This window comes from Leptonotus elevatus, chromosome 16 (genome assembly GCF_054856555.1).
Source record: "Leptonotus elevatus isolate MCC_2025b chromosome 16, RoL_Lele_1.0, whole genome shotgun sequence".
NCBI lineage: Eukaryota > Metazoa > Chordata > Actinopteri > Syngnathiformes > Syngnathidae > Leptonotus > Leptonotus elevatus.
This window is the reverse complement of record NC_141254.1, coordinates 6,090,315-6,108,543: the sequence shown is the minus strand read 5'-3', so window position 1 is coordinate 6,108,543 and position 18,229 is coordinate 6,090,315. Positions and strand designations below refer to the sequence as shown.

At 38.9% G+C, this 18,229-nt stretch overlaps 3 protein-coding genes across 3 annotated transcripts in view; 2 read left to right on the top strand and 1 right to left on the bottom strand.

Moving 5' to 3' along the window:
• Positions 1-1,852: 1,852 nt before the first annotated feature.
• Positions 1,853-4,015, top strand: LOC147160459 (chitotriosidase-1-like). Its single transcript, XM_086057577.1, has 10 exons — positions 1,853-1,877; positions 1,981-2,007; positions 2,115-2,316; positions 2,402-2,452; positions 2,565-2,730; positions 2,822-2,946; positions 3,026-3,125; positions 3,210-3,374; positions 3,454-3,534; positions 3,658-4,015. The coding sequence occupies exons 1-10, from the start codon at positions 1,853-1,855 to the stop codon at positions 3,808-3,810; spliced, it is 1,095 nt and encodes a 364-aa protein (XP_085913703.1). The 3' UTR covers positions 3,811-4,015.
• A 9,100-nt stretch (positions 4,016-13,115) lies between these two features.
• On the top strand, positions 13,116-15,765 carry LOC147160458 (chitinase-3-like protein 2). The gene is made up of 12 exons (XM_086098596.1): positions 13,116-13,185; positions 13,293-13,341; positions 13,433-13,464; positions 13,548-13,574; positions 13,683-13,881; positions 13,971-14,021; positions 14,129-14,285; positions 14,380-14,489; positions 14,571-14,670; positions 14,765-14,917; positions 14,996-15,064; positions 15,177-15,765. The coding sequence occupies exons 3-12, from the start codon at positions 13,440-13,442 to the stop codon at positions 15,327-15,329; spliced, it is 1,044 nt and encodes a 347-aa protein (XP_085954722.1). The 5' UTR covers positions 13,116-13,185; positions 13,293-13,341; positions 13,433-13,439; the 3' UTR covers positions 15,330-15,765.
• A 719-nt stretch (positions 15,766-16,484) lies between these two features.
• Positions 16,485-18,229, bottom strand: part of nherf4b (NHERF family PDZ scaffold protein 4b) — a 53,773-nt gene continuing 52,028 nt past the window's right edge. The window contains exons 9-11 of the mRNA XM_086098594.1: positions 17,162-17,335; positions 16,891-17,094; positions 16,485-16,811 (exon numbers count right to left, since the gene is read on the bottom strand). Coding sequence (XP_085954720.1) covers positions 16,806-16,811; positions 16,891-17,094; positions 17,162-17,335 — 384 coding nt within the window. The 3' untranslated portion in view covers positions 16,485-16,805. The remainder of the gene's footprint in view (positions 16,812-16,890; positions 17,095-17,161; positions 17,336-18,229) is intronic.

Below are 18,229 nucleotides of genomic sequence, written 5' to 3'. Positions count from 1 at the left end.
ATAATTATTTAATGAGCTACTGCTATGTTAATTCATCTGTGGTTTTAAGAGGACAGTTGAAGGCGGTGGCACAGAGTTTTTGGCTATAGATGAATCATCTTAAATCGATCAGTTTGTTTACTGTTCATCACGGGCTGAACCAAGGTCTAATCAACACTGTCAAAACCTCGTCACAAATGTGGAGTACGGGGCATCGTGGTTTGGGGCTGCTTTGCTAATTCAGCCACCATGGACAATACAAATGATGTGTCAAGTTTATCAAGATATTTTGCAGGAGAATTTGCCATCTGTCAGATTCTTGACCTCAACCCAATTTCGATGCTGTGGCATGACCTCAAGAAAGCAATTCACACAAGACATCCCAAGAATATTGCTGAACAGTCAGTCTTATAAAGAGGAATCTCTTCCTGACCGTTGTGCAGGTCTGATCTGTAACAAAAAGTAACATTTAGTTTTGCTGCCAAAAGCAACTCAACTAATTATTACATCCGTTGTTTGTGCGATATTAGTTCAATACAACTGTCAATTGCTGTGACTTGGATGAGAGTCAGATCACATTTTTATGGCCCATTTATAGAGAAATGCAGGTCATTCCAAAGGGTTCACAGATGGCTATGAATCTCTTCATGAACTTTTTGCAATTTCATTTTTCATTTTAGGATTTGACCATCCAGTTCTCAAGCTCAAGTCCGTTACCAATAAATTGTTGTGCAGTCTACATAAGTCTTAAAAAAAGCAAATCATTGGTGCTCAGATGTGAAAATGTTTGATAGAGAGTCGATCGTCGATATCAGATTTGTCTATAATTTAACCAAGGCCAGTGTCTGAGGCCCAAAGCTAATCATCACAGCAAGCATCTTTTGTAGAGGATCCGACCTCAGAACTGTCTGGAATGAATGAATCTTGTACATTTTTATTAAGAAAACATACTTTTGTGTTGTTTTATTACTTTATGTACAGCATGTTTTACTTTTGGTTTTATGCACAGCACTTTGTTACGGTGGTTGTTGTTTTAAAGTAATGACGTGAACTTGGGTTGAGTTGCGTTCAGCACAGATGCATCATAATTGGCCAAGAAGCCAAACAGGACTGACAAAAACAAAAACGGGAATAAAGCATAATCTAAACTGTAATAATTGACCACTTTACCATTACCCGATGACGTGAAAGGTAAGAGAAGTGTTGTGAAATGCTTTGTGCAAAACCCTCAATCGAATTCTAAGCGGCTTTGCAAAAAAACTGTTCAATAATGACGCATAATGTTAAAGGCCAAATAACTTTTAGTTGAAGAATGACCAATCCACCTAAATGGCACACCTTGACTTCAACTATATAAGTGAGACCATCTCTTCATCACTTACTCATCAGCAAAGAGAGGCAATCAAAGCTGTCTTTGTGTTGGTAAGTAAAAATGTTTATTTCTCCATTATTATGGATTTAAAATGCATGCTACAACATTTGGTCTTTCTAATGTTAGTTGTTGTATTTCCATGTGTGTCCAAGCTTGAAATGTCTTGGCTAATAACAATTATATAGAGGTTAACAATGACGACCAGTAAATCGCCTCTCAGCCAAAATGAGCTGAAATTGGCTCAAGTTAATCTGTGACCCTAATGTAGTGCTATAGGAAATTGATTGGTGGAAGGAATTGTGCTCTCGATAACCCCCATCCACTCTTTTTTTTTTCCTCCAACCATTCCAGATGTTCTTGGGTCACTGATTATATCTTTCCCACAAAAATCAAAAGGTAAAACATCTTAACTCAACTAGTTGATCTATTCTAAAGGCAAGTTAACGGTAAACGTTGCACTCAACTAACTTTCATTACTTTTTGCAACTTTATAGAAACAGGATGCACAAGATCATTCTTTTTGCAGGTAAGGTGAACAAATCAATTCTGAATGTTTTTTTTTTAACAGTTCATGGCAGATTAACAAGTTGCATTTGAAGTTTTAACATTTCTGATATGTCCATTTGCAGGTCTCTGTCTGACCGCTGCTTGGTTGGGTAAGTCTATGCATTGCAATGGTTTGTCGATCCAGTGAGCAAATTTGCAAAGTCACTGTTATTATTATTAGCTATTTAAATGCCATGTGATTTTTCCAATCAATCAGCTTCGAGCGAAAGACTGGTGTGCGTCTATGACAGCGTCTCACACCGACGATGGGGGAATGCACGTTTCAAGATTCGTGACATCCAACCAAACCTGTGTACCCATCTGATCTATAGTTTTGTCTGCACCGATTCAAAATTAGAAATTTACCCGAGCTATCGTGACAAAAAGAAGTTTCCACACTTCAAGAAGCTGAAGAACAGGTCGGACCTCGAGCTTGTCAATTTGTCTTACCTGCATATTACGTTTGTTCACTAATTATGCATGTAAACATGTCTGGTCCAACAGTAACCCATATCTGAAAACCATTTTGGAGGTCAACCTGATTCCAAATCTGCTGTAAGTAAAGCTGCCCAATCCTCATACTGTATAATATAATTGCAAGACGATATAGAAAGCTGCATCCTGTCTTTTGTTGTTTCAACGCAATACTTTTCCTTGTGTTCAACAGATTCCCCAAACTGATAGCCACACAAGAACATAGAGCGACTTTCATCAACTCTGCAATCTCCTATTTAAGAAACCCTCATTATATGTTTGATGGGATCAACATCTTGTGGCTCGATAACACAAAGAAATTACCGGGAGTCAGGAATGATTTCACAAAGCTCATCAAGGTATGATCCTGAAATTCTACTGAGGCGACTGTCAGATAAAAGCATATCCTACACTTCTTGTCCACTTCACGAACCCTTTCTGTTTGTATAGGAATTCCACGCAGCTTTTTACAAGGAGGCGGCCAAAAGTGGAAATGAAAAACTACTGCTCACTGTGAGCGTCTCTGCTGAGCCATCAGTTATTTCTCATAGCTACGACGTCAAACATCTTGCAAAGTAAAGTATTTTGAAACGATTTTCCCAACGTCGCCTTTTCATCTTTTGCCAAGCAGTAACCTTTCTTTTGTTTTATCAGGGACATAGACTTCTTCAATGTGATGACGTCAGATATTGAAATCATCTTTCTGAAAGGCCGACCATCTTACCATTCTCCAGAAGAATCATTCAATAAGACGGTAAGTAACAACCAGTACAAGCCACAAGTATTGCAAAATCGATCATGTTTTCTTAGCTCTAACCATTTCTCCCACACACGTTAGGCTTCTGCAGTGAACTACTGGAAAACGGCGGGAGTGCCTACCGATAAGATTAACATGGGAATCGGGGTATTTGGAGAAGCTTACACCACTGACAGTCACGGTAACATTCAAGCGGTGGGAGGCTATTTGCCTGATTTACCAAAAGGGTTCTGGGCCCGTTTTGAGGTAAAATATGAGCAGCGCAAGCAGCTTCTGTTAGAACTGGTGGGAATGCAATATTTTAAAATGTGGGTCTTCTTTTCAGGTGTGTTACTTCCTGCAAAAAAATTATAAGGCTTCAACTACAAAGGTTGTCTTTGATGACATACCTTCTATTGATACAAAGGTAGTCCAATTCAGTCACACACACAAAACCCTCAAACTGAGGGACAACAAAGTGTTTAGCGCCACGTTGATACAATTGGAACACATGATTTACAGTTAACATTTTTCCCCCTTGGCTGTAAAGGTTCAATACATTCAAAACCACAAACTTGGAGGAGCCTTTGTCCTGTCCCTGGACCTGGATGACTTCAAACACATATGCTGCAATCATGACAAGAAATTTCCTGTCATCCAACATCTGCATGATCAGCTAGTTCCGGATCATTACCACAAGTAACCCAGTGGCATCATTATGATTCATGTTCCATGCGTTCAGCGTGGTCTTACTTCCTTGCCAGGAAAAGGACTCAATTACTTTGGTATCTGTGTGTGTGGTGGGCGAATTTACAGTACTTAATTGGGGCTATAATGGAGATAATGATTCATTATCTAATCAGTAGTTATTTGCACTGTTATTGCATAGTGGCATTATCCCCACAATGGGGGACAAAGCATAAAGGATCTTTTTAAATTAAATTGCACTCATTTATCACGGCAATAATCTTTTTTTTTCAGTAATGGGGTGTTAGTAATCGGCCACTGGATCATATGGTAATTCAGATTATACATTTATAGTTTGCGTGGCCACCTGTAGCTGAAGATCATCATTCTGCATGTTATTCAATGTTTTAATCAGGTGATTTTGTGGAACAAAATTTAATAAAAGTGTAAAAAAAGAAAAGAAAAAAGTGCTGTGCATTATTTTATTTATGTTTTGACAAACAGCTGTTCATTTCAGTACTTCGCTGCTCCTCTTCTGCCCTTATCTTCTCTGCTTGCTGACTTTTGTCTGGTCTCTCGACACAATCGACAAACTTTCCGTCATTGATGGAAACAAACGAGAGACTGACATGCCCACCTTTGTACAACGATAAACAAACACAAACGGTTTGACGACAAAAGCTCTGTGCCACCGCCTATAAATGTCTTTCTAAAACCACAGATGAATGAATGTAGCAGTAGCTTATTACATAATTATGAAGGGCATAATCAGAAAACACACCCAGCATTTAATTTAAAAAACATTCCCTTCTTGGGAAAAACAGGTGTTCACTTCCTTATATTATAAGTCAACGTGTTTAGAATTGTTAGTGTGTGGTACACGCTAACTTGGGTGACAGCATGGGTTCAGTTCCCACTCAGCGACGGTGTAAAGGATCTGTCCGTGCCTATGTGTGCCCTCTGAGTGACTGGCACCCAAACAGCGTAGTCCACTATATCTCCTATATGTAGTCCACAAATCCCAAAGTCTGTTGGAATAAGCTCCAGACACCCAAAACATTGAACAATATAAGAACTATAGAGAATGGAAGTCGTAAAGTCTAGTTTTATTTTCAATGTTAGTTTAGTGAATATTATTGGGCTACCTTGTGGCATGTTGATTTGAGATTTTATTATAGTTTTTGTTTTTTGTTTAAAGTGCATGGATTTAGTTTTTCTTATTGCGTTCAGATTTTATCATACAAAATAAATGAATCAATGCTAATTATAAAGTACAATATGAAACAACAACAAAATTATTGAAAAAAACGAGAACATTTATTGTGCAGATCTCAAAAGAGTCCAAATCCAATTCACATGCATTAGTTTCCGGGGGCCCTGTTACATTAAATATGGCTGACGTGCTCGCAATTACAAATAACTGATTGATTGGTTTTATTAAACATATATACATAAACACATTACAAGTATAAAATATAAGTTGATGTGAAAAAAAAGAAAAATAATAATAGGAAGAGAGAAAAAAAATCATCAGTAATTTTGCAATTTACATGTTTAAAAGGGAGGAGGAAAAAGTTGAAAACTAGTCCTACCCCTTGTGTCTGCACTTTGACATGTACTGTCACACCGCGGTGAGGTTGGCTTGTCATTTCCTGTTTTATTTTGAAAATTCTTACTCCTTTCGTTTCAGGTCACTTGCCCTTCCTCGTGTGGTGTCAGTGTCAACCCTGATCCCTGATTGTGTCCACCTGTTTCCCATTACCCTCATGTGTTAAATGGTCTGTGTCTCCCCTGTCTTGCGCCTAAGTGTTTTCGTCAGTCACTCAAGCCAGTCATAGTCCTCAGCCTTGTTGTCCTGTCTCTTGTCATAACTTTGGTTTGTATTTTTGTATAGCCACAGTATAGTTTTGTTAAGGAATGATATTGTTTTGTTTGTAGTTTTTAAAGTCTAAAGGCGCTCCAAAAAGGGAGGATGTCTAAACTACAAACAAAACATTATCATTCCTTAACAAAAATATAGAGATGGGACGTTTGACACTGACACTCCGGAGCATGTGTCAGGCGAGTGAGACAGACTGTTCGAAACAATGTATCAAAAGCCCCGTGATCACGTGCTGATGACGTATGCGGCTTTGTGCGCGCTAATGAGATACCGGAAATGACGTAACTGATTCAAACCTTTTGGCGCGGTGTCAGCTGAAGCCGAACACAATAGAGCAAATATTGTTCTTGAATAAGAACTTGTAAAACAAAAAAATATAAAAAGTTGGGCACAAGCACAATTCCCTCATGTAGATATTTGCTTCACTTTATGTTCACCTGGAAAAGTTAGTTTTTCGGTATGTTTCCAACAAAAGTACTCCCACAATGATGCATTTAAAGTTTCCAATTATGCATTATTTTTAAATCGTGTGTAGAAGATACAGGCTTGACCCAAGTATTTTCCACCGAGTTGCTATAAGCGCTTCTCCAAGACCCTCAGTCACATCTTCCAAAGACTGATGTTGAAATACTTGTCATCTGGCTTCACAGCGCACTTGTGTCATATCCAAATCATGTTTATAAAAATCGAATGAGTAACAGGACATCACATTGAACCATAGTACTGGTACAGTGTCAAAATATTGCAACACTTCCATGTGTACCGGATGATCATTAGACAGACACAAATGTAAGACTGAATGTACTGGTGTTATGTTGGAATATAAATCAATCAGGCGAATCACTTTGAAGATTATAGCTGCTATGACTCCAGCTGACCACCAGATGTCACCGGTTTGATCTATCTTATTGGGCTTTGAAACTTCGACTCTTTTTCCAAATCAATCAGCCGAAAGCCTCAAAAGTAGAGATGGGACAATGAAGCCTTGTGAAGCTTTTGAGGGAGGATGTCTAAACTACAAACAAAACAATATCATTCCTTAACAAAACTATACTGTGGCTATACAAAAATACAAACCAAAGTTATGACAAGAGACAGGACAAGAAGGCTGAGTACTATGACTGGCTTGAGTGGCTTTGACGAAAACACTTAGGCACAAGACAGGGGAGACGCAGACCATTTAACACATGAGGGTAATGGGAAACAGGTGGACACAATCAGGGATCAGGGTTGACACTGACACCACACGAGGAAGGGCAAGTGACCTGAAACGAAAGGAGTCAGAATTTTCAAAATAAAACAGGAAATGAAAAACAACCTCACCGCGGTGTGACAGTACATGTCAAAGTGCAGACAGTTGTATACACAAACAGGCTTAAACATTTTCTTCCATTGAAATATTATTATTGTATCTATTGAAATAAGTTAAAACACAAGGGGTAGGACTAGTTTTCAACTTTTTCCTACTCCCTTTTAAACATGTAAATTGCAAAATTACTGATGATTTTTTTTTCTTTCTTCCTATTATTATTTTTCTTTTTTTTCCACATCAACTTATATTTTATACTTGTAATGTGTTTATGTATATATGTTTAATAAAACCAATCAATCAGTTCTTTGTAATTGCGAGCACGTCAGCCATATTTAATGTAACAGGGCCCCCGGAAACTAATGCATGTGAATTGGATTTGGACTCTTTTGAGATCTGCACAATAAATGTTCTCGTTTTTTTCAATAATTTTGTTGTTGTTTCATATTGTACTTTATAATTAGCATTGATTCATTTATTTTGTATGATAAAATCTGAACGCAATAAGAAAAACTAAATCCATGCACTTTAAACAAAAAACAAAAACTATAATAAAATCTCAAATCAACATGCCACAAGGTAGCCCAATAATATTCACTAAACTAACATTGAAAATAAAACTTGACTTTACGACTTCCATTTTCTATAGTTCTTATATTGTTCAATGTTTTGGGTTGCTGGAGCTTATTCCAACAGACTTTGGGATTTGTGGACTACATATAGGAGATATAGTGGACTACGCTGTTTGGGTGCCAGTCACTCAGAGGGCACACATAGGCACGGACAGATCCTTTACACCGTCGCTGAGTGGGAACTGAACCCATGCTGTCACCCAAGTTAGAGTGTACCACACACTAACAATTCTAAACATCTTGACTTATAATATAAGGAAGTGAACACCTGTTTGTCCCAAGAAGTGAAAGGTTGTTAAATTAAATGCTGGGTGTGTTTTCTGATTATGCCTTTCATAATTATGTAATAAGCTACTGCTACATTCATTCATTTGTGGTTTTAGAATGACATTTGAAGGCGGTGGCACAGATCTTTTGTCGTCAAACCGGTTGTGTTTGTCATGTCTGGGAAGATCTGGTTTTGGTTGAGGGTCCCGATTGGTCCTGAGTGGGTTCCAGCCCTTCCGGGTTGACCAATCCGGGCCCTCAGCCACTTGTGCCTGGCCCCAGGTGTGGCTAGTTACCCAATTAGTGTGAGTGTATTTAATTCCCGGGTGGTGATCATTCTGTGTGGGATCATTGCTGCTTGTCACGGTCATCCCCGGAGTTCTGGCTGTCATTTTGATTTTGTATCTTTTCAGTTTGTTGTTTAGTTAGCATTAACCAGTACCCTGGTTAGTGTTTTCTGTAAAATAAAGCATGCCAGTTTCGCACTCCTGCTGTGGTTCTCCTGCCTCCCTGCATTTTGGGTCCTCCACTTCACACGCCGACAGACACCACGCCGCTCCACTCCGTGACCGTGACAGTGTTTGTTTATCGTTGTACAAAGGTGGACATGTCAGTCTCTCGTTTGTTTCCATCAATGACGGACGCCCACATTTTTGGCGAATGTGTTATGGCGCAAAGCCCCTCCCCAAGTTTTACAAGTTTTCACAAGGGAATTCCTTTCTTTGTCTTAACCACTAGTGTTAATTTCGGCAATGAAAACTAAACAAAAATAATTTCGTCAACACACATTTTTCACCTGACTAAAACTAGACTTAATAAACAACATGGGACTAAATCAGTAGATTATTAGTAGACGAAAATGTAAAAACTGGACTAAAATCTAAGGACATTTTAGTTCATGAACAAAGATGAGACAGAAATCTCAAATCAAATCATTGCGGTTTGTTTCTTGTTTTACAGATGTGGGCATGTCTCTTGTTTCTTCCCATCGTTGATGGATGCCCACATAACTTTCTTTGCCTATTTATTGTTTGTGGTCAATTGAAAGTGATAGATGTGAAAATTTATTTTGAAACTGCCAATCAATATTCCCCCAAAAAGATTCCACATGACTTTGTACCCAAAACAAATTTTGTCACATTTTTGTATCTCGAATAACCAGGAAATGCAAGGGAAAATTTCAATGAGGATTTCTTAGTCCTGCCATCGAAGGGTGAAAAAAAAGCGATGTTTAAGCATAGGCATTTACACTTGAGACTCCGCTTTGAGTTGTGTTGGATTATTAACATTGTTTTTCTGTTTCAATTTATATTTTTCAAAGTGTTCCCCATATGTTAGTTAGTCTGTGGTCTTTGTTCTCTCCCCTGGGGAAGTGAGGTGTCTGATTTAATCTAGATGAGGGGTGTCTGACCAAAAGGGCGTCTGCGTGAGTTCCTGGTGTCGGGAGGATGTGTTTGCCCACATCCTCTGAGTTGATCAAGACAGGAACTGAGGAAAGATAAGACTGGGGGATGTGTAGACTTTAAAACTCTTGTCTTGACAGGAAATGCCTGGGGGCAAAAGGTACCTCTTTGTGAATAAAGGGGGAGGGAACTGAGATATGTATAAATGAGTGAGTGTATTTAGAAAATGTTACACTTCTGGGACTAGGGCTATTTGAGCCGGGTTCTAGAGATGCCTTTCAGACTCTGAAATAAAGCTAGCAAAACTTCTCCACGAGACTTCAACTTTGAATTTTATTTGAACACGTAGAAATCAAAGAAATTATTTCCAACAGTTGCCACAGTACTCAGAAGCTATTTGAAATTAGAAAGAGTCCTTATGAGATAAGGGGTAAAAAGTGTCTACAAAAAAATCTAAACAAGAACAAATATTAAGCTAAGGTGTGTTTCTGTAAGAGGTGTTAATTTGTGGAATGATTTTGGTACTGACCTGAAACTTGTTGAGTTAAAAAAAAATGTTTAAAAGCGAAGTTCAAGAAAATTATTTAAATCAGACGTGAGCTGGCAAAACAGCAGAAATTGTGTCACTTCTTTCGATGTATCAGTATGAGTGTAATGGAAATTGTATATGTGAATATGAGGATGAATTATTATGGTGTATGCCTATGAATTACATGTACATATGCTACTGACAAATGTACGTACATGACACGACGTGGCAGTTTTAGGACTCAGACGCAGAGATAGGGGTTTGAGGCCAAGGCAAATATTTATTAATCAAAAAACTCCTCGTTTCGAGGGAAAAAACAAAGGCTATTAAAAGTTAACTAAAGGCGCTCCAAAAAGGGAGGATGTCTAAACTACAAACAAAACAATATAATTCCTTAACAAAACTATACTGTGGCTATACAAAAATACAAACCAAAGTTAGTGATGGCAGTGCGACACTAATCACGTGACATATGACGTCCGAAGCAGCGACTAATTCGTTGTCCGAATGAATCACTTGCCTGGTTCGCGGTCCAATCACGTGATTCTCGATTCTGACAGGTGACAGGTTGAAACAGTTTTGAATTTGAGCGTCAACCCTTTATAACCGCTCTAAACAATGTACTATTCGTGGGTTGTCGGTGTGTTGTTGGTGCTGTTGAATTGTCATTGCCTTGCGTTGTTACATTTGGTCATTCATGGAGCCAGCCAGGAAGAGAGGTTGTTCTGAAATGTGGGAACACTTCAATCTGATCACTCCTGATAAGGTCGGTGTGCTGGCTGTTTAAAGTTATGTATATAGATCAGAATCAGAGGATCCTTAACAAAACTATACTGTGGCTATACAAAAATACAAACCAAAGTTATGACAAGAGACAGGACAACAAGGCTGAGGACTATGACTGGCTTGAGTGGCTCTGACGAAAACACTTAGGCGCAAGACAGGGGAGACGCAGACCATTTAACACATGAGGGTAATGGGAAACAGGTGGACACAATCAGGGATCAGGTTTGACACTGACACCACACGAGGAAAGGCAAGTGACCTGAAACGAAAAGAGTCAGAATTTTCAAAATAAAACAGGAAATGACAAGCCAACCTCACCGCGGTGTGACAGTACATGTCAAAGTGCAGACAGTTGTATACACAAACAGGTTTAAACATTTTCTTCCATTGAAATATTATTATTGTATCTATTGAAATAAGTTAAAACACAAAGGGTAGGACTAGTTTTCAACTTTTTCCTACTCCCTTTTAAACATGTAAATTGCAAAATTACTGATGATTTTTTTTCTTTCTTCCTATTATTATTTTTCTTTTTTTTCACATCAACTTATATTTTATACTTGTAATGTGTTTATGTTTATATGTTTAATAAAACCAATCAATCAGTTCTTTGTAATTGCGAGCACGTCAGCCATATTTAATGTAACAGGGCCCCCGGAAACTAATGCATGTGAATTGGATTTGGACTCTTTTGAGATCTGCACAATAAATGTTCTCGTTTTTTTCAATAATTTTGTTGTTGTTTCATATTGTACTTTATAATTAGCATTGATTCATTTATTTTGTATGATGAAATCTGAACGCAATAAGAAAAACTAAATCCATGCACTTTAAACAAAAAACAAAAACTATAATAAAATCTCAAATCAACATGCCACAAGGTAGCCCAATAATATTCACTAAACTAACATTGAAAATAAAACTTGACTTTACGACTTCCATTTTCTATAGTTCTTATATTGTTCAATGTTATGGGTTGCTGGAATTTATTCCAACAGACTTTGGAATTTGTGGACTACATATAGGAGATATAGTGGACTACGCTGTTTGGGTGCCAGTCACTCAGAGGGCACACATAGGCACGGACAGATCATTTAGAGTGTACCACACACTAACAATTCTAAACATGTTGACTTATAATATAAGGAAGTGAACACCTGTTTGTCCCAAGAAGTGAAAGGTTGTTAAATTAAATGCTGGGTGTGTTTTCTGATTATGCCTTTCATAATTATGTAATAAGCTACTGCTACATTCATTCATTTCTGGTTTTAGAATGACATTTGAAGGCGGTGGCAGAGATCTTTTGTCGTCAAACCGGTTGTGTTTGTCATGTCTGGGAAGATCTGGTTTTGGTTGAGGGTCCCGATTGGTCCTGAGTGGGTTCCAGCCCTTCCGCGTTGACCAATCCGGGCCCTCAGCCACTTGTGCCTGGCCCCAGGTGTAGCTAGTTACCCAATTAGTGTGAGTGTATTTAATTCCCGGGTGGTGATCATTCTGCGTGGGATCTTTGCCGCTTGTCACGGTCATCACCGGAGTTCTGTCTGTCATTTTGATTTTGTATCTTTTCAGTTTGTTATTTAGTTAGCATTAACCAGTACCCTGGTTAGTGTTTTCTGTAAAATAAAGCATGCCAGTTTCACACTCCTGCTGTGGTTCTCCTGCCTCCCTGCATTTTGGGTCCTCCACTTCACACGCCGACAGACACCACGCCGCTCCACTCCGTTTTCACAAGGGAATTCCACACGTGGACAGTTGACCCCACTGTTCCCCACCTAAGTGGAGAATTTTCAAAACACAGTCTTCTCTTGTCTAAAATATAAAACAACATTCTAAATACAATTTGATTTGTCTTACGACACTATGTATGTTAAATAAGTAAACACTTAATATTAAATGCACAGGTTATATGTGTTTAAATGAGATCACATATATACATTTTCCATCAAGTGGAAAGTACTCTATAAATGAAGATGACTTGGTTTGAGTTGAGTTCAGTAAAGATGCGTCATACTGCGTGACCAAGAAGCCAAACAGGACTGGTTAGAAAACAACAAACAAACAATACAGTAATGAACGAGCCACAACCTGAACTGTAATAACTGACCGCTTTACCAGTAACTGGCGACGTGTAAAGTAACAGAAATGTCTACTTGGTCCATGCAATCCTTCAAAATCAAAATGACGCTCCAAAAGCCAATTAACAGTTAATCCATCCATCCATCCATTTTCTGTACCGCTTGTCCTCACAAAGGTCGCAGGGGTTGCTGGAGCCTATCCCAGCTGGCTTCGGGCTGTAGGCGGGGTACACCCTGAACTGGTTGCCAGCCAATCGCAGCAATTAACAGTTAATTGGAACTTTGATCAGGGTTGGAACACGCAGTTCTCAGTTTTTTTTTTTTTTGTGGCTCTTCACGTTTGGCCAATTATAATCAATTTTGATAATGAACACATAATGAGGTAAAGAGCTTAAGTTGCGGTAAAGTAAAAGAATGGCAAGTGCCTAAATGCCACGCCTTGTTTAACTATATAAGTGAGACCATCTCTTCATCGCTCACACATCAGCAGAGAGAGGCAATTGTGTTGGTAAGTAAACATATGTTTATTTGACCATTAATATGGATTTCTTATAATAACAATTATAAAGAAGATAACAATCATGATGACACCTTTTTGTTCTCCCGCCATTCCAGATGTCCTTTGGTCACTGATTAAATCTTTCCCTCAAAGAATAAGAAACAGGTCACTCTTAACTCAACTATTTGATGTATTCTATAGGCAAGTCAAATCTTGCACTCGGCTAACTTCCATTCATCTTTTTGTAACTTTATAGCAACAAGATGCACAAGATCATTCTTCTTGCAGGTACTGTGCACAAATTATGTTTCTGAACAGTTCATGTCAAGTTGCATTTGAAGTTTGAACATTTCTGATATGTCCATTTGCAGGTCTCTGTCTGACCACTGCTTGGTTGGGTAAGTTTATGCATTGCAATGGTTTGTAGTTCTAAATGATCAAACTTGCAAAGTCACTGTCATTATTATTCGTTATTTAAATGCCATGTGATTTTTCTAATCATTCAGCTTCGAGCGAAAGACTGGTGTGCGTCTATAACAGCGTCTCAGACCAACGAGTGTTTGGACATTTCGAGATTGGAGACATACAACCAAACCTGTGTACCCATCTGATCTACAGTTTTGTCGGCATTGATTCAACTTTTGAAATTTCCCTTGGCGTTAGTGACACAATTAAATTTCCACTCTTCAAGGACCTGAAGACCAGGTCAGACCTCAAGCATGCAAATTTGTCTCTTCATCCCTGCGCATCACGTATGTTCACTAATAAACAAGGAAACATGTTTGGTCCAACAGTAATCCACAGCTGAAAACCCTTTTGGAGGTCAACCTGATTTCATATCCGCTGTGAGTAAAGTTGCCCGGTGTCGTCATATTGCAGTGACCGCGACTGAATTCATCATTGAAGTTATTTTGCTATTTTCTTTGACTATAATTTTCCTTGTGTTCAACAGAGTCCAACAACTGATAACCACACGAGCACACAGGGCGACTTTTATCGAGTCTGCGATCTCCATTTTGAATGACACTAATTATATGTTTGATGGGATCAACATCTTGTGGCAGGACAATTCTCAGAATTCCAGGGACCATTTTACATTCCTCATCAAGGTATGATCTTGAAATTCTCAACTATTTAGGACACTAGCAGATAAAATAATTGTATTCTTTGTGCCCAATACACAACGTCTTTCTGTCTGTGTAGGAATTCCGAGAAAAATTCAACAATCAATCTGACGAACTACTGCTGACTGTTAGTGTCTCTGCTGAGCCAACAGTTATTACTCAGAGCTACGATGTCGAAGCGATTGCGGAGTAAATACGCATTTTAAAATGCTTTTCACAATGTGCCCTCTTCCTCTTTTGCTAAGCAGTAACCCTTCTGTGTTTTATCAGCGACATAGACTTCTTCAATGTGATGACGTCAGACATTGAAATTGTTTTTCTGAAAGGCCGACCATCTTTCTCTTCTCCAGCCCAATCGTTCGCAAAGGCGGTAAGTAACAGCACAGGTCCATTTATACTCATGTTTTATTGGTTTGACCGCCATCTGTGTTTTCTTGGCCCGAACCGTTTCTCCCATACGCTAGGCTTCTGCAGTGAACTTCTGGAATACGGAGGGAGTACCTACCCGTAAGATTAACATGGGAATTGGGGTATTTGGAGAAGCTTATACTACTGGCAGTCAAGCGGTGAGAGGCCTTTTGGCTGATATACCAAAAGGGTTCTGGGCCCGTTATGAGGTAACGTATGAGCAGCACCAGCAGCTTCTGTTGGAACTGATGGAATGCAACATTACAAAATGTGGGTCTTCCTTTCAGCTGTGCCCTCCTCAGCCTTTACCAGATATTCAAGTTGTCTATGATGACATAGCTTCTATTGATGCAAAGGTAGTCCTGTTCAAACCCTCAAACCGAGGGATAACAATGTGTTATTGATGATCAAATTGACAGCATTTGAACACATGTTTTACCGTCAACATTTTTCTCCTTACCTGCAAAGGTTAAATACATTAAAACCTACAACTTTGGAGGAGCCTTTGTCCTGTCCCTGGACCTGGACGACTTCGAACAAGTATGCTCCACTTCTGACAATACATATCCTGTCATCCAACGTCTGCATGATAAACTAGTTCTGAATATTGTAATCCAGTAGCATCCTTATGATTCATCTGTCATGAGTTTGAAACAGTGTGGTCTTACTTCCTTGTCATGAAGAAGAATACACAATTATTTTGGTGGCTGTGTGTGTGGTGTGGGGAATTTACTTAAATGGGGCCATAATGGAGATAACAATTAATGATCTAAAACGCTGTTATGTGTACTTTTATAACAGTGGAACACTATTATCACAGCGTGGGATGAAACAAAGTTGAGGCTTTTTTTCACCTTTGCACTCATCCTCCATGGCAAGAATTATGGTGTGTTTGTAATCAATCACTGTTCATATGGTAATGCAGTTGTATCATATTATGTGGCTCGCTGTATGTGAAGATCATCATGACAACTGTACACACCAGCATGCATATCATTGGATGTTTTAATTAGGTGGTTTTGTGACACAAAATTCAATAAAATCTCTCAATAATTTAGTCCTGTGCATTGTTTCGTTTATTTTTCTGACAAACATTCATTTCAGCACTTGGTTGCAATGCATAAGCTATGGAAGGCGGATAACCCCTTTCTTTTTAAAATAGTTTTAATGGCTAATCAATTGTCTTTGTCACAGGATATTGACAGTGGTGGCAAATCCAGGTCTAGAAAGTAGAACCCCTCCCACAGTTTGGCTTGAGCCACAGGTGCTCCTACTTAACCGGCAGGTAAACGAGCCGGGAGCTGGATATTGGCCAAGCTCCAACACGAGCACTAACACAACATTTGCTGGGATCCATTTTGCTTTATATACAGGCAATTTCAGAATATTTGTCAACACCGTGAGGGTGGCAAAAAAAATTGTGACTAACACTGACCCTGAAATGAAAAGTTGGCAAAAACATGAGCTTAGGTTTTCACAACTGGTTACACCCCTTTTTTTTGTGCCAACCTCCTGCCTAACAATAGATGGCGCTACATCCTTTGTAAATAATGGCAATGGCTTCAAGTCACAGGTCAAACAGTAGATTGCATGGGCCATGCTTTGGGTCAATATTTTGTCTTTAGTTAGTTAGGTAGAAGGTATTTGATAATATTCTGTTAAATTTGAATATTCTGTCAGATATGAATAACTTGTTTAGTGCATATTAATGTTTGTACTGGTTAAGTATGATGTTTCAACTTGCATGCTGTTACTCTGTAGATTATGAGCACAAGTATTTTGGTCATCTTTTAATGCATACACATATCCATTCTATCTTATGTCATTGACACATTACAATTGAGAAAATATTGATATGATAATCATACTGTAATAATACATTTTAATGAAAGTGCCTTTCAGGAAACTCAAGGTCACTGTACATGATTGCAATATTTTATCTGCATTGCAAGCCATTCAAATGGGTCATCCAGTTCATTTTAACAGTGTTAGAAAATGAAGTTTAAACAGTTTGAAATCGCATCAGAAGGTACACAGACAGCATGGAGTGTTGTCATGGATATTAAGTCCGTTCCCAAGTGTGAAACTTCTGTTTCTTCATCCCTGTTGAGAATGAGTCAGATTGTAAGGTAAATGTCACACTGTATACTTAACGAGTGGAGCATGTCTGAAATGTTGTCACCTCACTGGTGGTAATAGAAAGTTTCCGTTTCAAGTTGTCGTAGTCCTCCTTATCCTTGACGAGTAAGGAAAGACATGGCCCTCCTTCTTTCACAAGCATAATGACATCCTCCAGGTATCGGTCCCCCACATTTTCTCCATTGACTTCCATCACTATATCACCTATTATTCGTCCTGCTTTCTTCCCTGGGTTCCCTGGGGCCACCTGAATAAGACAGAACAAATGTTATCTTCATGCAGAGTCTAATTGAAAAGTGATATTTCAACCCTACTTGGCTGATGAAGGTCCCGGGACACTGTGGTATATAGCCATGGTTGAAGCTGGGTCTGGACTGAGATGAATCTACTATATCAGTTTGTAGGCAATGTTCTGATCCACGGACTGGTTCACTGCTTTCCATTTGAGTAGCATCATCTTCACAGAAGAGGAGCGGCGATAGACCTAACTGCAAGAACATTAGACCAAATATAGAACACTCTCTCTCACCCTCGTCACAATCTCATCATGTTGCAACAACTCCACATCCTCTCCATTCGCCTCCAGCAGCACATCGCCATCTCGCATGCCAGCCCTCTCTGCTGGACTGCCAGCGTCCACCTTACGCAGCACATGAGCTGTCGCGTATGAAGAAAAAATGAAAGACCAAAATGTGTGTTGAGCGCACTTTTTGAGCCCTCACCTGTACGTCCTGAAGGGGCCCTCTCAAAGCGAAGGAGGAAACCATAGCCCTCAGGTGTCAAATCCAAATGTAGTTTTCTCAATCTATAGGGCAGATTGTGTGGAATTGCCATAGCAGGGAGTATGGGCATCCGTAGTCGAGTGTACTTCTTCTCACTCTCACTGTCGATCACTAGGATGGTGATGTCATTGTCACATGTTTTCATCTGCAACAAAATTGCATAAATCCAGAAATAATTGTAGAGTAACGCTTTTCAATTTATTTGTCTTAACCACTAGTGTTAATTTCGGCAATGAAAACTAAACAAAAATAATTTCGTCAACACACATTTTTCACCTGACTAAAACTAGACTTAATAAACAACATGGGACTAAATCAGTAGATTAGTAGTAGACGAAAATGTAAAAACTGGACTAAAATCTAAGGACATTTTAGTTCATAAACAAAGATGAGACAGAAATCTCAAATCAAATCATTGCGGTTTGTTTCTTGTTTTACAGATGTGGGCATGTCTCTTGTTTCTTCCCATCGTTGATGGATGCCCACATAACTTTCTTTGCCTATTTATTGTTTGTGGTCAATTGAAAGTGATAGATGTGAAAATGTATTTTGAAACTGCCGATCAATATTCCCCCAAAAAGATTCCACATGACTTTGTAC

What these genes read in the sequence shown, in the direction of transcription:
- LOC147160459 (XM_086057577.1), top strand. Translation starts at nt 1,853, where the DNA reads ATGCACAAGATCATTCTTTTTGCAG. An exon ending in TTCAAGAAGCTGAAGAACAG is followed by an intron (nt 2,317 to 2,401) that starts GTCGGACCTCGA and finishes CTGGTCCAACAG; the next exon opens with TAACCCATATCTGAAAACCA. An exon ending in GGTTCTGGGCCCGTTTTGAG is followed by an intron (nt 3,375 to 3,453) that starts GTAAAATATGAG and finishes TCTTCTTTTCAG; the next exon opens with GTGTGTTACTTCCTGCAAAA.
- LOC147160458 (XM_086098596.1), top strand. Translation starts at nt 13,440, where the DNA reads ATGCACAAGATCATTCTTCTTGCAG. An exon ending in ATTTTACATTCCTCATCAAG is followed by an intron (nt 14,286 to 14,379) that starts GTATGATCTTGA and finishes CTGTCTGTGTAG; the next exon opens with GAATTCCGAGAAAAATTCAA. An exon ending in CCCAATCGTTCGCAAAGGCG is followed by an intron (nt 14,671 to 14,764) that starts GTAAGTAACAGC and finishes CCCATACGCTAG; the next exon opens with GCTTCTGCAGTGAACTTCTG.